Source organism: Petromyzon marinus, unplaced genomic scaffold (assembly GCF_048934315.1).
Source record: "Petromyzon marinus isolate PM22_M1 ecotype Great Lakes invasive population unplaced genomic scaffold, UKy_Petmar_22M1.pri1.0 PM_G_Scaffold_45, whole genome shotgun sequence".
Classification (NCBI taxonomy): Eukaryota; Metazoa; Chordata; class Hyperoartia; order Petromyzontiformes; family Petromyzontidae; genus Petromyzon; species Petromyzon marinus.
Window position 1 is genome coordinate 226,106 of NW_027422997.1, and position 21,147 is coordinate 247,252.

A 21,147-nucleotide genomic window follows, 5' to 3' on the forward strand; every position below is an offset into this window, starting at 1 on the left:
GGGTAACTGCGTCGCCAGGTCACCAGGTTGCCAGGTAACCAGGTCGTCGGGTGAACAGGTCGCCAGGGTCGCAAGGTGATCAGGTTGCCAGGTCACTGTGTCACCAGGTCACCTGGTGACAAGGTCACCAGGTGACCAGGTTATCAGGTTGCCAGGTCACCAGGTGAGCAGGTTATCAGGTCACCAGGTGAGCAGGTTATCAGGTCACCAGGCGAGCAGGTTATCAGGTCACCAGGTTATCAGGTCACCAGGTTATCAGGTCACCAAGTGAGCAGGTTATCAGGTCACCAGGTGAGCAGGTTATCAGGTCGCCAGGTCACCAGGTTATCAGGTCACCAGGTTATCAGGTCACCAGGTTATCAGGTTACCAGGTCACCAGGTTATCAGGTCGCCAGATGACCAGGTTATCAGGTTGCCAGGTCACCAGGTGAGCAGGTTATCAGGTCACCAGGTGAACAGGTAATCAGGTCACCAGGTTATCAGGTCACCAGGTTATCAGGTTATCGGGTCACCAGGTTATCAGGTCACCAGGTGACCAGGTTATCAGGTCACCAGGTGAGCAGGTTATCAGGTCGCCAGGTGACCAGGTTATCAGGTCACCAGGTTATCAGGTTACCAGGTCACCAGGTTATCAGGTCGCCAGGTGACCAGGTTATCAGGTCACCAGGTGACCAGGTTATCAGGTTACCAGGTCACCAGGTTATCAGGTCACCAGGTGACCAGGTTATCAAGTCACCAGGTTATCAGGTGACCAGGTTATCAGGTTACCAGGTCACCAGGTCACCAAGTTATCAGGTTGCCAGGTCACCAGGTGACCAGGTTGCTTGGTCACCAGGTCACCAGGTTATCAGGTCACCAGGTTATCAGGTCACCAGGTTATCAGGTCACCAGTTGACCAGGTTTTCAGGTCACCAGGTTATCAGGTTGCCAGGTCACCAGGTCATCAGGTCGCCAGGTCGCCAGGTGACCAGGTGACCAAGTGACCAGGTGACCAGGTCGCCAACTTGGCATCGCAGCGCACTAACCGCTGCACTGCCGCTCCACCCCCCGCCACCACCACCACCACCACGCGCACACGACAACGCACGTACACACGGTGCGTACACACGGCGCGTACACACGGCAGGTACACACGGCAGGTACACACGGCAGGTACACACGGCACGTACACATGGCACGTACACACGGCAGGTACCTGGTTCTACAGTTGATGATACAGCTGGTTCTACTGTTGTTGACACAGCTGGTTCTGCTGTTGATGATACAGCAGGTTCTACTAAGTTGCTGATACAGCTGGTTCTGCTGTTGTTGATACAGCTGGTTCTGCTAAGTTGATGATACAGCTGGTTCTGCTAAGTTGTTGATACAGCTGGTTCTGCTGTTGTTGATACAGCTGGTTCTGCTAAGTTGATGATACAGCTGGTTCTGCTAAGTTGATGATACAGCTGGTTCTACTACAGTTGATGATACAGCTGGTTCTGCTAGGTTGATGATACAGCTGGTTCTGCTAAGTTGATGATACAGCTGGTTCTGCTACAGTTGTTGACACAGCTGGTTCTGCTAAGTTGATGATACAGCTGGTTCTGCTATAGTTGCTGATACAGCTGGTTCTGCTGTTGCTGATACAGCTGGTTCTGCTAAATTGCTGATACAGCTGGTTCTACTACAGTTGATGATACAGCTGGTTCTGCTAAGTTTTTGATACAGCTGGTTCTGCTAAGTTGTTGATACAGCTGGTTCTGCTGTTGTTGATACAGCTGGTTCTACTAAGTTAATGATACAGCTGGTTCTGCTAAGTTGCTGATACAGCTGGTTCTGCTAAGTTGTTGATACAGCTGGTTCTGCTGTTGTTGATACAGCTGGTTCTACTAAGTTAATGATACAGCTGGTTCTGCTAAGTTGCTGATACAGCTGGTTCTGCTAAGTTGTTGATACAGCTGGTTCTGCTGTTGTTGATACAGCTGGTTCTACTAAGTTAATGATACAGCTGGTTCTGCTAAGTTGCTGATACAGCTGGTTCTGCTAAGTTGTTGATACAGCTGGTTCTGCTGTTGTTGATACAGCTGGTTCTACTAAGTTAATGATACAGCTGGTTCTGCTAAGTTGCTGATACAGCTGGTTCTGCTAAGTTGTTGATACAGCTGGTTCTGCTAAGTTGTTGATACAGCTGGTTCTGCTGTTGTTGATACAGCTGGTTCTGCTAAGTTGTTGATACAGCTGGTTCTGCTAAGTTGTTGATACAGCTGGTTCTGCTAAGTTGTTGATACAGCTGGTTCTACTACAGATGATGATACAGCTGGTTCTGCTAAGTTGATGATACAGCTGGTTCTGCTAAGTTGATGATACAGCTGGTTCTACTACAGTTGATTATACAGCTGGTTCTGCTAAGTTGTTGATACAGCTGGTTCTGCTGTTGCTGATACAGCTGGTTCTGCTAAGTTGTTGATACAGCTGGTTCTGCTAAGTTGTTGATACAGCTGGTTCTGCTGTTGTTGATACAGCTGGTTCTGCTAAGTTGATGATACAGCTGGTTCTGCTACAGTTGTTGATACAGCTGGTTCTGCTAAGTTGTTGACACAGCTGATTCTGCTAAGTTGCTGATACAGCTGGTTCTGCTAAGTTGTTGATACAGCTGGTTCTGCTGTTGTTGATACAGCTGGTTCTACTAAGTTAATGATACAGCTGGTTCTGCTAAGTTGCTGATACAGCTGGTTCTGCTAAGTTGTTGATACAGCTGGTTCTGCTGTTGTTGATACAGCTGGTTCTACTAAGTTAATGATACAGCTGGTTCTGCTAAGTTGCTGATACAGCTGGTTCTGCTAAGTTGTTGATACAGCTGGTTCTGCTGTTGTTGATACAGCTGGTTCTACTAAGTTAATGATACAGCTGGTTCTACTACAGTTGATGATACAGCTGGTTCTGCTAAGTTGTTGATACAGCTGGTTCTGCTGTTGCTGATACAGCTGGTTCTGCTAAGTTGTTGATACAGCTGGTTCTGCTAAGTTGTTGATACAGCTGGTTCTGCTAAGTTGATGATACAGCTGGTTCTACTACAGTTGATTATACAGCTGGTTCTGCTAAGTTGTTGATACAGCTGGTTCTGCTGTTGCTGATACAGCTAGTTCTGCTAAGTTGTTGATACAGCTGGTTCTGCTAAGTTGTTGATACAGCTGGTTCTGCTGTTGTTGATAAAGCTGGTTCTGCTAAGTTGATGATACAGCTGGTTCTGCTACAGTTGTTGATACAGCTGGTTCTGCTAAGTTGTTGACACAGCTGATTCTGCTAAGTTGCTGATACAGCTGGTTCTGCTAAGTTGTTGATACAGCTGGTTCTGCTGTTGTTGATACAGCTGGTTCTACTAAGTTAATGATACAGCTGGTTCTGCTAAGTTGCTGATACAGCTGGTTCTGCTAAGTTGTTGATACAGCTGGTTCTGCTGTTGTTGATACAGCTGGTTCTACTAAGTTAATGATACAGCTGGTTCTGCTAAGTTGCTGATACAGCTGGTTCTGCTAAGTTGTTGATACAGCTGGTTCTGCTGTTGTTGATACAGCTGGTTCTACTAAGTTAATGATACAGCTGGTTCTGCTAAGTTGATGATACAGCTGGTTCTGCTAAGTTGATGATACAGCTGGTTCTGCTAAGTTGTTGATACAGCTGGTTCTGCTAAGTTGATGATACAGCTGGTTCTACTACAGTTGATGATACAGCTGGTTCTGCTAAGTTGTTGATACAGCTAGTTCTGCAGTTGCTGATACAGCTGGTTCTGCTGAGTTGTTGATACAGCTGGTTCTGCTAAGTTGTTGATACAGCTGGTTCTGCTGTTGTTGATACAGCTGGTTCTGCTAAGTTGATGATACAGCTGGTTCTGCTACAGTTGTTGATACAGCTGGTTCTGCTAAGTTGTTGACACAGCTGATTCTGCTAAGTTGTTGATACAGGTGGTTCTGCTACAGTTGATGATACAGCTGGTTCTGCTGTTGTTGATACAGCTGGTTCTGCTAAGTTGATGATACAGCTGGTTCTGCTAAGTTGATGATACAGCTGGTTCTGCTGTTGATGATACAGCTGGTTCTGCTATGTTGTTGACAGCTGGTTCTGCTGTTGATGATACAGCTGGTTCTACTACAGTTGATGATACAGCTGGTTCTACTAAGTTAATGATACAGCTGGTTCTACTACAGTTGATGATACAGCTGGTTCTGCTAAGTTGATGATACAGCTGGTTCTGCTATGTTGTTGATACAGTTGGTTCTGCTGTTGATGATACAGCTGGTTCTGCTACAGTTGATGATACAGCTGGTTCTGCTAAGTTGATGATACAGCTGGTTCTGCTAAGTTGATGATACAGCTGGTTCTGCTAAGTTGATGCTACAGCTGGTTCTGCTAAGTTGTTGACACAGCTGGTTCTGCTGTTGTTGATACAGGTAGTTCTACTACAGTTGATGATGCAGCTGGTTCTGCTGTTGTTGATACAGCTGGTTCTGCTAAGTTGATGATACAGCTGGTTCTGCTAAGTTGATGCTACAGCTGGTTCTGCTAAGTTGTTGACACAGCTGGTTCTGCTGTTGTTGATACAGGTAGTTCTACTACAGTTGATGATACAGCTGGTTCTGCTGTTGTTGATACAGCTGATTCTGCTGTTGTTGACACAGCTGGTTCTGCTACAGTTGATGATACAGCTGGTTCTGCTAAGTTGTTGATACAGCTGGTTCTGCTACAGTTGCTTATACAGCTGGTTCTGCTAAGTTGATGATACAGCTGGTTCGGCTGTTGTTGATACAGTTTCAACTAAAGCTATTTGCCGCAGCTGCTCCTACAGCTTGTGCTACAGCTGCTGCTACTGCTGTTCCTACATGAGCTGTTTCCATTGCTGCTGCTGCTGCTACTGCTGCTCCTACATGAGCTGTTTCCATTGCTGCTGCTACTCCTACACGAGCTGTTTCCATTGCTGCTGCTGCTGCTACTACTGTTCCTACACGAGCTGTTTCCATTGCTGCTGCTGCTACTGCTGCTCCTACACGAGCTGTTTTCATTGCTGATGTTGCTACTGCTGCTCCTGCATGAGCTGTTTCCATTGCTGCTGCTGCTACTGCTGCGTCTCCAACAGCTGCCGCGCACACACTGTGACACGTGGGCATGTCTCTCCTATGGCTACTGATAGTGTTGGCATTGGTGACTGAGTGAGAGCTCGCAGCTGGTGAGAGAGTGAGTGAGCAGATGGTGAGCGAGCGAGTTCACAGCTAGGTGAATGCGCTCACAGTCGAGGATTGGTTGTGTGATTGAGCTAACAGCCGGTGAGTTAGCGAGTGAGTGAGTGAGCGAGTGAGTGAGTGAGTTAGTGGGTGAGTGAGTGGGTGTGTGAGTGAGTGGGTGAGTGAGTGAGTGGGTGAGTGAGCGAGCGAGTGAGTGGGTGAGTGAGTGAGTGTGTGAGTGAGTGAGTATGTGAGTGAGTGAGCGAGTGAGTGAGCTCACAGCTGCTGAGTGAGTGAGTGAGCGAGTAGGTGAGTGAGCGAGTGGGTGAATGAGTGAGTGGGTGAGTGAGTGGGTGAGTGTGTGAGTGAGTGAGTGGGTGAGTGAGCGGGTGAGTGAGTGAGTGTGTGAGTGGGTGTGTGAGTGAGTGAGTCAGTGGGTGAGTGAGTGGGTGTGTGAGTGAGTGAGTGGGTGAGTGAGTGAGTGGGTGAGTGAGCGAGCGAGTGAGTGGGTGAGTGAGTGAGTGAGTGTGTGAGTGAGTGAGTATGTGAGTGAGTGAGTGAGCGAGTGAGTGAGCTCACAGCTGCTGAGTGAGTGAGTGAGCGAGTAGGTGAGTGAGCGAGTGGGTGAATGAGTGAGTGGGTGAGTGAGTGGGTGAGTGAGTGGGTGAGTGTGTGAGTGAGTGAGTGGGTGAGTGAGCGGGTGAGTGAGTGAGTGTGTGAGTGGGTGAGTGAGTGAGCGGGTGAGTGAGTGTGTGAGTGAGTGAGTGAGTGGGTGAGTGAGCGGGTGAGTGAGTGAGTGAGCGAGCGAGTGAGTGAGTGGGTGAGTGTGTGAGTGTGTGAGTGGGTGAGTGAGCGGGTGAGTGAGTGAGTGTGTGAGTGGGTGAGTGAGTGAGCGGGTGAGTGTGTAAGTGAGTGAGTGAGTGGGTGAGTGAGCGGGTGAGTGAGTGAGTGAGCGAGTGAGTGAGTGAGCGGGCGAGCGGGCGCCTCTATCGCAAGGCTTGCCAACTTGCGGACAGAGAGGTGACCACGAGGCCAGACCCCAGGTCAAACCCACGCCCCTCCTTCTCCTGCGCACACACAGAGTGGTGGTGGTGGTGACGGTGGTGGTGGTGGTGACGGTGGTGGTGACGGTGGTGGTGACGGTGGTGGTGGTGACGGGTGATGGTGATAGTGGTGGAGGCAGAAAGGAGGAGTATTCAGGCGTTGTATACAAGGACACAAACAGAGGGTAGGAAGCAGTCTGTGTGAAGTCTATGGGTCTCTGCGTGAGTCTATGGGTCTCTGCGTGAGTCTATGGGTCTATGCTGTGTGAGTCTATGGGTCTCTGTGCGAGTCTGTGGGTCTCTGTGCGAGTCTGTGGGTCTCTGTGTGAGTCTATGGGTCTCTGCGTGAGACTATGGGTCTCTGCTGTGTGAGTCTATGGGTCTCTGTGCGAGTCTGTGGGTCTCTGTGTGAGTCTGCGGGTCTCTGTCTGAGTCTATGGGTCTCTGATTGAGTCTATGGGTCTCTATGCGAGTCTATGGGTCTCTGTGTGAGTCTATGGGTCTTTGTGTGAGTCTATGGGTCTCTGTGTGAGTCTATGGGTCTCTGTGTGAGTCTATGGGTCTCTGTGTGAGTCTATGGGTCTCTGTGTAAGTCTGTGGGTCACTGTGTGAGTCTGTGTCTCTGTGTGAGTCTATGGGTCTCTGTGCGAGTCTGTGGGTCTCTGTGCGAGTCTGTGGGTCTCTGTGTGAGTCTATGGGTCTCTGCGTGAGACTATGGGTCTCTGCTGTGTGAGTCTATGGGTCTCTGTGCGAGTCTGTGGGTCTCTGTGTGAGTCTGTGGGTCTCTGTCTGAGTCTATGGGTCTCTGATTGAGTCTATGGGTGTCTATGCGAGTCTATGGGTCTCTGTGTGAGTCTATGGGTCTTTGTGTGAGTCTATGGGTCTCTGTGTGAGTCTATGGGTCTCTGTGTGAGTCTATGGGTCTCTGTGTGAGTCTATGGGTCTCTGTGTAAGTCTGTGGGTCACTGTGTGAGTCTGTGTCTCTGTGTGAGTCTATGGGTCTCTGTGTGAGTCTATGGTTCTCTGTGTGAGTCTATGGGTCTCTGTATGAGTCTATGGGTCTCTGTGTGAGTCTATGGGTCTCTGTGTGAGTCTGTGGATCTGTGCGAGTCTGTGGGTCTCTGTGCGAGTCTGTGGGTCTCTGTGTGAGTCTATGGGTCTCTGTGTGAGTCTGTGGGTCTCTGTGTGAGTCTATGGGTCTCTGTGTGAGTCTATGGGTCTCTGTGTGGGTCTATGTGTCTCTGTGTGAGTCTATGGGTCTCTGTGTGAGTCTATGTGTCTCTGTGTGAGTCTATGGGTCTCTGTGTGAGTCAATGGGTCTCTGTGTGAGTCTATGGGTCTCTGTGTGAGTCTATGGGTCTCTGTGTGAGTCTGTGGGTCTATGTGTGAGTCTGTGGGTCTCTGTGTGAGTCTATGTGTCTCTGTGTGAGTCTATGGGTCTCTGTGTGAGTCTATGGGTCTCTGTGTGAGTCTATGTGTCTCTGTGTGAGTCTGTGGGACTCTGCTGTGAGTCTATGGGTCTCTGCTGTGTGAGTCTATGGGTCTCTGTGCGAGTCTGTGGGTCTCTGTGCGAGTCTGTGGGTCTCTGTGTGAGTCTATGGGTCTCTGCGTGAGTCTATGGGTCTCTGCTGTGTGAGTCTATGGGTCTCTGTGCGAGTCTGTGGGTCTCTGTGCGAGTCTATGTGTCTCTGTGTGAGTCGATTGGGTCTCTGTGTGAGTCTATGGGTCTCTGTGTGAGTCTATGTGTCTCTGTGTGAATCTGTGGGTCTCTGCGTGAGTCTATGGGTCTCTGCTGTGAGTCTATGGGTCTCTGCTGTGTGAGTCTATGGGTCTCTGTGCGAGTCTGTGGGTCTCTGTGCGAGTCTGTGGGTCTTTGTGTGAGTCTATGGGTCTCTGCGTGAGTCTATGGGTCTCTGCTGTGTGAGTCTATGGGTCTCTGTGGGAGTCTGTGGGTCTCTGTGCGAGTCTGTGGGTCTCTGTGTGAGTCTATGGGTCTCTATGTGAGTCTATGGGTCTGTGTGTGAGTCAAGGGGTCTCTGTGTGAGTCTGTGGGTCTCTGTGTGAGTCTGTGGGTCTCTGTCTGAGTCTATGGGTCTCTGATTGAGTCTATGGGTCTCTATGCGAGTCTGCGGGTCTCTGTGTGAGTCTATGGGTCTCTGTGTGAGTCTATGGATCTCTGTGTGAGTCTATGGGTCGTTGTGTGAGTCTATGGGTCTCTGTGTGAGTCTATGGGTCTCTGTGTGAGTCTATGGGTCTCTGTGTGAGTCTGTGGATCTCTGTGCGAGTCTGTGGGACTCTGTGTGAGTCTGTGGGTCTCTGTGTGAGTCTGTAGGTCTCTGTGTGAGTCTATGGGTCTCTGTGTGAGTCTGTGGGTCTCTGTGTAAGTCTATGGGTCTTTGTGTGAGTCTATGGGTCTCTGTGTGAGTTTATGGGTCTCTGTGTGAGTCTATGGGTCTATGTGTGAGTCTGTGGATCTCTGTGCGAGTCTGTGGGTGTCTGTGTGAGTCTGTGGGTCTCTGTGTGAGTCTATGGGTCTCTGTGTGAGTCTGTGGGTCTCTGTGTGAGTCTATGGGTCTCTGTGTGAGTCTATGTGTCTCTGTGTGAGTCTATGTGTCTCTGATTGAGTCTATGGGTCGCTATGCGAGTCTATGGGTCTCTGTGTGAGTCTATAGGTCTTTGTGTGAGTCTATGGGTCTCTGTGTGAGTCTATGGGTCTCTGTGTGAGTCTATGGGTCTCTGTGTGAGTCTATGGGTTTCTGTGTACGTCTGTGGGTCACTGTGTGAGTCTGTGTCTCTGTTTGAGTCTATGGGTCTCTGTGTGAGTCTATGGTTCTCTGTGTGAGTCTACGGGTCTCTGTATGAGTCTATGGGTCTCTGTGTGAGTCTATGGGTCTCTGTGTGAGTCTGTGGATCTCTGTGCGAGTCTGTGCGTCTCTGTGCGAGTCTGTGGGTCTCTGTGTGAGTCTATGGGTCTCTGTGTGAGTCTGTGGGTCTCTGTGTGAGTCTATGGGTCTCTGTGTGAGTCTATGGGTCTCTGTGTGGGTCTATGTGTCTCTGTGTGAGTCTATGGGTCTCTGTGTGAGTCTATGTGTCTCTGTGTGAGTCTATGGGTCTCTGTGTGAGTCAATGGGTCTCTGTGTGAGTCTATGGGTCTCTGTGTGAGTTTATGGGTCTCTGTGTGAGTCTGTGGGTCTCTGTGTGAGTCTGTGGGTCTCTGTGTGAGTCTATGTGTCTCTGTGTGAGTCTATAGGTCTCTGTGTGAGTCTATGGGTCTCTGTGTGAGTCTATGGGTCTCTGTGTGAGTCTATGTGTCTCTGTATGAGTCTGTGGGACTCTGCTGTGAGTCTATGGGTCTCTGCTGTGTGAGTCTATGGGTCTCTGTGCGAGTCTGTGGGTCTCTGTGCGAGCTTGTGGGTCTCTGTGTGAGTCTATGGGTCTCTGCGTGAGTCTATGGGTCTCTGCTGTGTGAGTCTATGGGTCTCTGTGCGAGTCTGTGGGTCTCTGTGCGAGTCTATGTGTCTCTGTGTGAGTCTATGGGTCTCTGTGTGAGTCTATGGGTCTCTGTGTGAGTCTATGTGTCTCTGTGTGAATCTGTGGGTCTCTGCGTGAGTCTATGGGTCTCTGCTGTGAGTCTATGGGTCTCTGCTGTGTGAGTCTATGGGTCTCTGTGCGAGTCTGTGGGTCTCTGTGCGAGTCTGTGGGTCTCTGTGTGAGTCTATGGGTCTCTGCGTGAGTCTATGGGTCTCTGCTGTGTGAGTCTATGGGTCTCTGTGCGAGTCTGTGGGTCTCTGTGCGAGTCTGTGGGTCTCTGTGTGAGTCTATGGGTCTCTATGTGAGTCTATGGGTCTCTGTGTGAGTCAAGGGGGTCTCTGTGTGAGTCTGTGGGTCTCTGTGTGAGTCTGTGGGTCTCTGTCTGAGTCTATGGGTCTCTGATTGAGTCTATGGGTCTCTATGCGAGTCTGCGAGTCTCTGTGTGAGTCTATGGGTCTCTGTGTGAATCTATGGATCTCTGTGTGAGTCTATGGGTCTCTGTGTGAGTCTATGGGTCGTTGTGTGAGTCTATGGGTCTCTGTGTGAGTCTATGGGTCTCTGTGTGAGTCTATGGGTCTCTGTGTGAGTCTGTGGATCTCTGTGCGAGTCTGTGGGACTCTGTGTGAGTCTGTGGGTCTCTGTGTGAGTCTGTGGGTCTCTGTGTGAGTCTATGGGTCTCTGTGTGAGTCTGTGGGTCTCTGTGTAAGTCTATGGGTCTTTGTGTGAGTCTATGGGTCTCTGTGTGAGTTTATGGGTCTCTGTGTGAGTCTATGGGTCTATGTGTGAGTCTGTGGATCTCTGTGCGAGTCTGTGGGTGTCTGTGTGAGTCTGTGGGTCTCTGTGTGAGTCTATGGGTCTCTGTGTGAGTCTATGGGTCTCTGTGTGAGTCTATGGGTCTCTGTGTGAGTCTATGTGTCTCTGTGTGAGTCTATGGGTCTCTGTGTGAGTCTATGTGTCTCTGTGTGATTCTATGGGTCTCTGTGTGAGTCTATGTGTCTCTGTGTGAGTCTATGGGTCTCTGTGTGAGTCTATGGGTCTCTGTGTGAATCTATGGGTCTCTGTGTGAGTTTATGGGTCTCTGTGTTAGTCTATGGGTCTCTGTGTGAGTCTGTGGATCTCTGTGCGAGTCTGTGGGACTCTGTGTGAGTCTGTGGGTCTCTGTGTGAGTCTATGGGTCTCTGTGTGAGTCTGTGGGTCTCTGTGTGAGTCTATGGGTCTCTGTGTGAGTCTATGTGTCTCTGTGTGAGTCTATGGGTCTCTGTGTGAGTCTATGTGTCTCTGTGTGAGTCTATGGGTCTCTGTGTGAGTGTGTGGGTCTCTGTGTGAGTCTATGGGTCTCTGTGTGAGTCTGTGGGTCTCTGTGTGAGTCTATGTGTCTCTGCGTGAATCTATGGGTCTCTGTGTGAGTCTATGGGTCTCTGTGTGAGTCTATGGGTCTCTGTGTGAGTCTATGGGTCTCTGTGTGAGTCTACGGGTCTCTGTGTGAGTTTATGGGTCTCTGTGTGAGTCTATGGGTCTATGTGTGAGTCTGTGGATCTCTGTGTGAGTCTATGGGTCGCTTTGTGAGTCTATGGATCTCTGTGTGAGTCTGTGGGTCTCTGTGTGAGTCTATGGGTCTCTGTGTGAGTCTATGGGTCTCTGTGTGAGTCTATGGGTCTCTGTGTGAGTCTGTGGGTCTCTGTGTGAGTCTATGGGTCTCTGTGTGAGTCTGTGGATCTCTGTGTAAGTCTATCGGTCTCTGTGTGAGTCTATGGGTCTCTGTGTGACTTTATGGGTCTCTGTGTGAGTCTATGGGTCTATGTGTGAGTCTGTGGATCTCTGTGCGAGTCTGTGGGTCTCTGTGTGAGTCTGTGGGTCTCTGTGTGAGTCTATGGGTCTCTGTGTGAGTCTGTGGGTCTCTGTGTGAGTCTATGGGTCTCTGTGTGAGTCTATGTGTCTCTGTGTGAGTCTATGGGTCTCTGTGTGAGTTTATGGGTCTCTGTGTTAGTCTATGGGTCTATGTGTGAGTCTGTGGATCTCTATGCGAGTCTATGGGTTTCTGTGTAAGTCTGTGGGTCTCTGTGTGAGTCTATGGGTCTCTGTGTGAGTCTATGGGTCTCTGTGTGGGTCTATGGGTCTCTGTGTGAGTCTATGTGTCTCTGTGTGAGTCTATGAGTCTCTGTGTGAGTCTATGTGTCTCTGTGTGAGTCTATGGGTCTCTGTGTGAGTCGATGGGTCTCTGTGTGAGTCTATGGGTCTCTGTGTGAGTCTATGGGTCTCTGTGTGAGTCTGTGGGTCGCTGTGTGAGTCTGTGGGTCTCTGTGTGAGTCTATGGGTCTCTGTGTGAGTCTATGGGTCTCTGTGTGAGTCTATGTGTCTCTGTGTGAGTCTATGTGTCTCTGTGTGAGTCTATGGGTCTCTGTGTGAGTCTATGTGTCTCTGTGTGAGTCTGTGGGTCTCTGTGTGAGTCTATGGGTCTCTGTGTGAGTCTAAGGGTCTCTGTGTGAGTCTATGGGTCTCTGAGTGAGTCTATGGGTCTCTATGTGAGTCTATGGGTCTCTGCGTGAGTCTATGGGTCTCTGAGTGAGTCTTTTGGTCTCTGTGTGAGTCTATGGGTCTCTGTGTGAGTCTATGGGTCTCTGTGTGAGTCTATGGATCTCTGTGTGAGTCTATGGGTCTCTGTGTGAGTCTATGGGTCGTTGTGTGAGTCTATGGGTCTCTGTGTGAGTCTATGGGTCTCTGTGTGAGTCTATGGGTCTCTGTGTGAGTCTGTGGATCTCTGTGCGAGTCTGTGGGACTCTGTGTGAGTCTGTGGGTCTCTGTGTGAGTCTGTGGGTCTCTGTGTGAGTCTATGGGTCTCTGTGTGAGTCTGTGGGTCTCTGTGTAAGTCTATGGGTCTTTGTGTGAGTCTATGGGTCTCTGTGTGAGTTTATGGTTCTCTGTGTGAGTCTATGGGTCTATGTGTGAGTCTGTGGATCTCTGTGCGAGTCTGTGGGTGTCTGTGTGAGTCTGTGGGTCTCTGTGTGAGTCTATGGGTCTCTGTGTGAGTCTGTGGGTCTTTGTGTGAGTCTATGGGTCTCTGTGTGAGTCTATGTGTCTCTGTGTGAGTCTATGGGTCTCTGTGTGAGTCTATGTGTCTCTGTGTGAGTCTATGGGTCTCTGTGTGAGTCTATGTGTCTCTGTGTGATTCTATGGGTCTCTGTGTGAGTCTATGTGTCTCTGTGTGAGTCTCTGGGGTCTCTGTGTGAGTCTATGGGTCTCTGTGTGAATCTATGGGTCTCTGTGTGAGTTTATGGGTCTCTGTGTTAGTCTATGGGTCTCTGTGTGAGTCTGTGGATCTCTGTGCGAGTCTGTGGGACTCTGTGTGAGTCTGTGGGTCTCTGTGTGAGTCTATGGGCCTCTGTGTGAGTCTGTGGGTCTCTGTGTGAGTCTATGGGTCTCTGTGTGAGTCTATGTGTCTCTGTGTGAGTCTATGGGTCTCTGTGTGAATCTATGTGTCTCTGTGTGAGTCTATGGGTCTCTGTGTGAGTCTGTGGGTGTCTGTGTGAGTCTATGGGTCTCTGTGTGAGTCTGTGGGTCTCTGTGTGAGTCTATGTGTCTCTGCGTGCATCTATGGGTCTCTGTGTGAGTCTATGGGTCTCTGTGTGAGTCTATGGGTCTCTGTGTGAGTCTATGGGTCTCTGTGTGAGTCTATGGGTCTCTGTGTGAGTTTATGGGTCTCTGTGTGAGTCTATGGGTCTATGTGTGAGTCTGTGGATCTCTGTGTGAGTCTATGGGTCGCTTTGTGAGTCTATGGGTCTCTGTGTGAGTCTGTGGGTCTCTGTGTGAGTCTATGGGTCTTTGTGTGAGTCTATGGGTCTCTGTGTGAGTCTATGGGTCTCTGTGTGAGTCGATGGGTCTCTGTGTGAGTCTGTGGGTCTCTGTGTGAGTCTATGGGTCTCTGTGTGAGTCTATGGGTCTCTGTGTGAGTCTATGGGTCTCTGTGTGAGTCTATGGGTCTATGTGTGAGTCTGTGGATCTCTGTGTGAGTCTATGGGTCGCTTTGTGAGTCTATGGGTCTCTGTGTGAGTCTATGTGTCTCTGTGTGAGTCTATGGGTCTCTGTATGAGTCTATGTGTCTCTGTGTGAGTCTATGGGTCTCTGTGTGAGTCTATGTGTCTCTGTGTGATTCTATGGGTCTCTGTGTGAGTCTATGTGTCTCTGTGTGAGTCTCTGGGGGTCTCTGTGTGAGTCTATGGGTCTCTGTGTGAATCTATGGGTCTCTGTGTGAGTTTATGGGTCTCTGTGTTAGTCTATGGGTCTCTGTGTGAGTCTGTGGATCTCTGTGCGAGTCTGTGGGACTCTGTGTGAGTCTGTGGGTCTCTGTGTGAGTCTATGGGCCTCTGTGTGAGTCTGTGGGTCTCTGTGTGAGTCTATGGGTCTCTGTGTGAGTCTATGTGTCTCTGTGTGAGTCTATGGGTCTCTGTGTGAATCTATGTGTCTCTGTGTGAGTCTATGGGTCTCTGTGTGAGTCTGTGGGTGTCTGTGTGAGTCTATGGGTCTCTGTGTGAGTCTGTGGGTCTCTGTCTGAGTCTATGTGTCTCTGCGTGCATCTATGGGTCTCTGTGTGAGTCTATGGGTCTCTGTGTGAGTCTATGGGTCTCTGTGTGAGTCTATGGGTCTCTGTGTGAGTCTATGGGTCTCTGTGTGAGTTTATGGGTCTCTGTGTGAGTCTATGGGTCAATGTGTGAGTCTGTGGATCTCTGTGTGAGTCTATGGGTCGCTTTGTGAGTCTATGGGTCTCTGTGTGAGTCTGTGGGTCTCTGTGTGAGTCTATGGGTCTTTGTGTGAGTCTATGGGTCTCTGTGTGAGTCTATGGGTCTCTGTGTGAGTCGATGGGTCTCTGTGTGAGTCTGTGGGTCTCTGTGTGAGTCTATGGGTCTCTGTGTGAGTCTGTGGGTCTCTGTGTAAGTCTATCGGTCTCTGTGTGAGTCTATGGGTCTCTGTGTGACTTTATGGGTCTCTGTGTGAGTCTATGGGTCTATGTGTGAGTCTGTGGATCTCTGTGCGAGTCTGTGGGTCTCTGTGTGAGTCTGTGGGTCTCTGTGTGAGTCTATGGGTCTCTGTGTGAGTCTGTGGGTCTCTGTGTGAGTCTATGGGTCTCTGCGTGAGTCTATGTGTCTCTGTGTGAGTCTATGGGTCTCTGTGTGAGTTTATGGGTCTCTGTGTTAGTCTCTGGGTCTATGTGTGAGTCTGTGGATCTCTATGCGAGTCTATGGGTTTCTGTGTAAGTCTGTGGGTCTCTGTGTGAGTCTATGGGTCTCTGTGTGAGTCTATGGGTCTCTGTGTGGGTCTATGGGTCTCTGTGTGAGTCTATGTGTCTCTGTGTGAGTCTATGAGTCTCTGTGTGAGTCTATGTGTCTCTGTGTGAGTCTATGGGTCTCTGTGTGAGTCTATGGGTCTCTGTGTGAGTCTATGGGTCTCTGTGTGAGTCTATGGGTCTCTGTGTGAGTCTGTGGGTCTCTGTGTGAGTCTGTGGGTCTCTGTGTGAGTCTATGGGTCTCTGTGTGAGTCTATGGGTCTCTGTGTGAGTCTATGTGTCTCTGTGTGAGTCTATGTGTCTCTGTGTGAGTCTATGGGTCTCTGTGTGAGTCTATGGGTCTCTGTGTGAGTCTATGTGTCTCTGTGTGAGTCTGTCGGTCTCTGTGTGAGTCTATGGGTCTCTGTGTGAGTCTAAGGGTCTCTGTGTGAGTCTATGGGTCTCTGAGTGAGTCTATGAGTCTCTATGTGAGTCTATGGGTCTCTGCGTGAGTCTATGGGTCTCTGAGTGAGTCTTTTGGTCTCTGTGTGAGTCTATGGGGTCTCTGTGTGAGTCTATGTGTCTCTGTGTGACTCTATGGGTCTCTGTGTGAGTCTATGGGTCTCTGTGTGAGTCTATGGGTCTCTGTGTGAGTCTATGGGTCTCTGTGTGAGTCTATGGGTCTCTGTGTGAGTCTGTGGATCTCTGTGCGAGTCTGTGGGTCTCTGTGTGAGTCTGTGGGTCTCTGTGTGAGTCTGTGGGTCTCTGTGTGAGTGTATGGGTCACTGCGTGAGTCTGTGGGTCTCTGTGTGAGTCTGTGGGTCTCTGTGTGAGTCTATGGGTCTCTGTGTGAGTCTGTGGGTCTCTGTGTAAGTCTATCGGTCTCTGTGTGAGTCTATGGGTCTCTGTGTGACTTTATGGGTCTCTGTGTGAGTCTATGGGTCTATGTGTGAGTCTGTGGATCTCTGTGCGAGTCTGTGGGTCTCTGTGTGAGTCTGTGGGTCTCTGTGTGAGTCTATGGGTCTCTGTGTGAGTCTGTGGGTCTCTGTGTGAGTCTATGGGTCTCTGTGTGAGTCTATGTGTCTCTGTGTGAGTCTATGGGTCTCTGTGTGAGTTTATGGGTCTCTGTGTTAGTCTATGGGTCTATGTGTGAGTCTGTGGATCTCTATGCGAGTCTATGGGTTTCTGTGTAAGTCTGTGGGTCTCTGTGTGAGTCTATGGGTCTCTGTGTGAGTCTATGGGTCTCTGTGTGGGTCTATGGGTCTCTGTGTGAGTCTATGTGTCTCTGTGTGAGTCTATGAGTCTCTGTGTGAGTCTATGTGTCTCTGTGTGAGTCTATGGGTCTCTGTGTGAGTCTATGGGTCTCTGTGTGAGTCTATGGGTCTCTGTGTGAGTCTATGGGTCTCTGTGTGAGTCTGTGGGTCTCTGTGTGAGTCTGTGGGTCTCTGTGTGAGTCTATGGGTCTCTGTGTGAGTCTATGGGTCTCTGTGTGAGTCTATGTGTCTCTGTGTGAGTCTATGTGTCTCTGTGTGAGTCTATGGGTCTCTGTGTGAGTCTATGGGTCTCTGTGTGAGTCTATGTGTCTCTGTGTGAGTCTGTCGGTCTCTGTGTGAGTCTATGGGTCTCTGTGTGAGTCTAAGGGTCTCTGTGTGAGTCTATGGGTCTCTGAGTGAGTCTATGGGTCTCTATGTGAGTCTATGGGTCTCTGCGTGAGTCTATGGGTCTCTGAGTGAGTCTTTTGGTCTCTGTGTGAGTCTATGGGGTCTCTGTGTGAGTCTATGTGTCTCTGTGTGACTCTATGGGTCTCTGTGTGAGTCTATGGGTCTCTGTGTGAGTCTATGGGTCTCTGTGTGAGTCTATGGGTCTCTGTGTGAGTCTATGGGTCTCTGTGTGAGTCTGTGGGTCTCTGTGTGAGTCTGTGGGTCTCTGTGTGAGTCTGTGGGTCTCTGCGTGAGTGCATGGGTCACTGCGTGAGTCTGTGGGTCTCTGTGTGAGTCTATGGGTCTCTGTGTGAGTCTATGGGTCTCTGTGTGAGTCTATGTTTCTCTGTGTGAGTCTATGGGTCTCTGTGTGAGTCTATGTGTCTCTGTGTGAGTCTATGGGTCTCTGTGTGAGTCTGTGGGTCTCTGTGTGAGTCTACGGGTCTCTGTGTGAGTCTGTGGGTCTCTGTGTGAGTCTATGTGTCTCTGCGTGAATCTATGGGTCTCTGTGTGAGTCTATGGGTCTCTGTGTGAGTCTATGGGTCTCTGTGTGAGTCTATGGGTCTCTGTGTGAGTCTATGGGTCTCTGTGTGAGTTTATGGGTCTCTGTGTGAGTCTATGGGTCTATGTGTGAGTCTGTGGATCTCTGTGTGAGTCTATGGGTCGCTTTGTGAGTCTATGGGTCTCTGTGTGAGTCTGTGGGTCTCTGTGTGAGTCTATGGGTCTCTGTGTGAGTCTATGGGTCTCTGTGTGAGTCTATGGGTCTCTGTGTGAGTCTATGGGTCTCTGTGTGAGTCTGTGGGTCTCTGTGTGAGTCTATGGGTCTCTGTGTGAGTCTGTGGGTCTCTGTGTGAGTCTATGTGTCTCTGTGTGAGTCTATGGGTCTCTGTGTGAGTCTATGGGTCTCTGTGTGAGTCTATGGGTCTCTGTGTGAGTCTATGGGTCTATGTGTGAGTCTGTGGATCTCTGTGTGAGTCTATGGGTCGCTTTGTGAGTCTATGGGTCTCTGTGTGAGTCTATGTGTCTCTGTGTGAGTCTATGGGTCTCTGTGTGAGTCTATGTGTCTCTGTGTGAGTCTATGGGTCTCTGTGTGAGTCTATGTGTCTCTGTGTGATTCTATGGGTCTCTGTGTGAGTCTATGTGTCTCTGTGTGAGTCTCTGGGGGTCTCTGTGTGAGTCTATGGGTCTCTGTGTGAATCTATGGGTCTCTGTGTGAGTTTATGGGTCTCTGTGTTAGTCTATGGGTCTCTGTGTGAGTCTGTGGATCTCTGTGCGAGTCTGTGGGACTCTGTGTGAGTCTGTGGGTCTCTGTGTGAGTCTATGGGCCTCTGTGTGAGTCTGTGGGTCTCTGTGTGAGTCTATGGGTCTCTGTGTGAGTCTATGTGTCTCTGTGTGAGTCTATGGGTCTCTGTGTGAATCTATGTGTCTCTGTGTGAGTCTATGGGTCTCTGTGTGAGTCTGTGGGTGTCTGTGTGAGTCTATGGGTCTCTGTGTGAGTCTGTGGGTCTCTGTGTGAGTCTATGTGTCTCTGCGTGCATCTATGGGTCTCTGTGTGAGTCTATGGGTCTCTGTGTGAGTCTATGGGTCTCTGTGTGAGTCTATGGGTCTCTGTGTGAGTCTATGGGTCTCTGTGTGAGTTTATGGGTCTCTGTGTGAGTCTATGGGTCTATGTGTGAGTCTGTGGATCTCTGTGTGAGTCTATGGGTCGCTTTGTGAGTCTATGGGTCTCTGTGTGAGTCTGTGGGTCTCTGTGTGAGTCTATGGGTCTTTGTGTGAGTCTATGGGTCTCTGTGTGAGTCTATGGGTCTCTGTGTGAGTCGATGGGTCTCTGTGTGAGTCTGTGGGTCTCTGTGTGAGTCTATGGGTCTCTGTGTGAGTCTGTGGGTCTCTGTGTAAGTCTATCGGTCTCTGTGTGAGTCTATGGGTCTCTGTGTGATTTTATGGGTCTCTGTGTGAGTCTATGGGTCTATGTGTGAGTCTGTGGATCTCTGTGCGAGTCTGTGGGTCTCTGTGTGAGTCTGTGGGTCTCTGTGTGAGTCTATGGGTCTCTGTGTGAGTCTGTGGGTCTCTGTGTGAGTCTATGGGTCTCTGTGTGAGTCTATGTGTCTCTGTGTGAGTCTATGGGTCTCTGTGTGAGTTTATGGGTCTCTGTGTTAGTCTATGGGTCTATGTGTGAGTCTGTGGATCTCTATGCGAGTCTATGGGTTTCTGTGTAAGTCTGTGGGTCTCTGTGTGAGTCTATGGGTCTCTGTGTGAGTCTATGGGTCTCTGTGTGGGTCTATGGGTCTCTGTGTGAGTCTATGTGTCTCTGTGTGAGTCTATGAGTCTCTGTGTGAGTCTATGTGTCTCTGTGTGAGTCTATGGGTCTCTGTGTGAGTCTATGGGTCTCTGTGTGAGTCTATGGGTCTCTGTGTGAGTCTATGGGTCTCTGTGTGAGTCTGTGGGTCTCTGTGTGAGTCTGTGGGTCTCTGTGTGAGTCTATGTGTCTCTGTGTGAGTCTATGGGTCTCTGTGTGAGTCTATGGGTCTCTGTGTGAGTCTATGTGTCTCTGTGTGAGTCTGTCGGTCTCTGTGTGAGTCTATGGGTCTCTGTGTGAGTCTAAGGGTCTCTGTGTGAGTCTATGGGTCTCTGAGTGAGTCTATGAGTCTCTATGTGAGTCTATGGGTCTCTGCGTGAGTCTATGGGTCTCTGAGTGAGTCTTTTGGTCTCTGTGTGAGTCTATGGGGTCTCTGTGTGAGTCTATGTGTCTCTGTGTGACTCTATGGGTCTCTGTGTGAGTCTATGGGTCTCTGTGTGAGTCTATGGGTCTCTGTGTGAGTCTATGGGTCTCTGTGTGAGTCTATGGGTCTCTGTGTGAGTCTATGGGTCTCTGTGTGAGTCTATGGGTCTCTGTGTGAGTCTATGGGTCTCTGTGTGAGTTTATGGGTCTCTGTGTGAGTCTATGGGTCAATGTGTGAGTCTGTGGATCTCTGTGTGAGTCTATGGGTCGCTTTGTGAGTCTATGGGTCTCTGTGTGAGTCTGTGGGTCTCTGTGTGAGTCTATGGGTCTTTGTGTGAGTCTATGGGTCTCTGTGTGAGTCTATGGGTCTCTGTGTGAGTCGATGGGTCTCTGTGTGAGTCTGTGGGTCTCTGTGTGAGTCTATGGGTCTCTGTGTGAGTCTGTGGGTCTCTGTGTAAGTCTATCGGTCTCTGTGTGAGTCTATGGGTCTCTGTGTGACTTTATGGGTCTCTGTGTGAGTCTATGGGTCTATGTGTGAGTCTGTGGATCTCTGTGCGAGTCTGTGGGTCTCTGTGTGAGTCTGTGGGTCTCTGTGTGAGTCTATGGGTCTCTGTGTGAGTCTGTGGGTCTCTGTGTGAGTCTATGGGTCTCTGCGTGAGTCTATGTGTCTCTGTGTGAGTCTATGGGTCTCTGTGTGAGTTTATGGGTCTCTGTGTTAGTCTCTGGGTCTATGTGTGAGTCTGTGGATCTCTATGCGAGTCTATGGGTTTCTGTGTAAGTCTGTGGGTCTCTGTGTGAGTCTATGGGTCTCTGTGTGAGTCTATGGGTCTCTGTGTGGGTCTATGGGTCTCTGTGTGAGTCTATGTGTCTCTGTGTGAGTCTATGAGTCTCTGTGTGAGTCTATGTGTCTCTGTGTGAGTCTATGGGTCTCTGTGTGAGTCTATGGGTCTCTGTGTGAGTCTATGGGTCTCTGTGTGAGTCTATGGGTCTCTGTGTGAGTCTGTGGGTCTCTGTGTGAGTCTGTGGGTCTCTGTGTGAGTCTATGGGTCTCTGTGTGAGTCTATGGGTCTCTGTGTGAGTCTATGTGTCTCTGTGTGAGTCTATGTGTCTCTGTGTGAGTCTATGGGTCTCTGTGTGAGTCTATGGGTCTCTGTGTGAGTCTATGTGTCTCTGTGTGAGTCTGTCGGTCTCTGTGTGAGTCTATGGGTCTCTGTGTGAGTCTAAGGGTCTCTGTGTGAGTCTATGGGTCTCTGAGTGAGTCTATGAGTCTCTATGTGAGTCTATGGGTCTCTGCGTGAGTCTATGGGTCTCTGAGTGAGTCTTTTGGTCTCTGTGTGAGTCTATGGGGTCTCTGTGTGAGTCTATGTGTCTCTGTGTGACTCTATGGGTCTCTGTGTGAGTCTATGGGTCTCTGTGTGAGTCTATGGGTCTCTGTGTGAGTCTATGGGTCTCTGTGTGAGTCTATGGGTCTCTGTGTGAGTCTGTGGATCTCTGTGCGAGTCTGTGGGTCTCTGTGTGAGTCTGTGGGTCTCTGTGTGAGTCTGTGGGTCTCTGTGTGAGTGTATGGGTCACTGCGTGAGTCTGTGGGTCTCTGTGTGAGTCTGTGGGTCTCTGTGTGAGTCTATGGGTCTCTGTGTGAGTCTGTGGGTCTCTGTGTAAGTCTATCGGTCTCTGTGTGAGTCTATGGGTCTCTGTGTGACTT

At 49.8% G+C, this 21,147-nt stretch overlaps 1 protein-coding gene across 1 annotated transcript in view; it reads right to left on the reverse strand.

Moving 5' to 3' along the window:
- Positions 1 to 3,594: 3,594 nt before the first annotated feature.
- LOC116938480 (ADP-ribosylation factor-like protein 2-binding protein) overlaps positions 3,595 to 21,147 on the reverse strand; it is a 307,932-nt gene continuing 290,379 nt past the window's right edge. Inside the window, exon 7 of the mRNA XM_076061941.1 lies at positions 3,595 to 6,262. Within this exon, the coding sequence (XP_075918056.1) occupies positions 6,182 to 6,262 (81 nt within the window). The 3' untranslated portion in view covers positions 3,595 to 6,181. The remainder of the gene's footprint in view (positions 6,263 to 21,147) is intronic.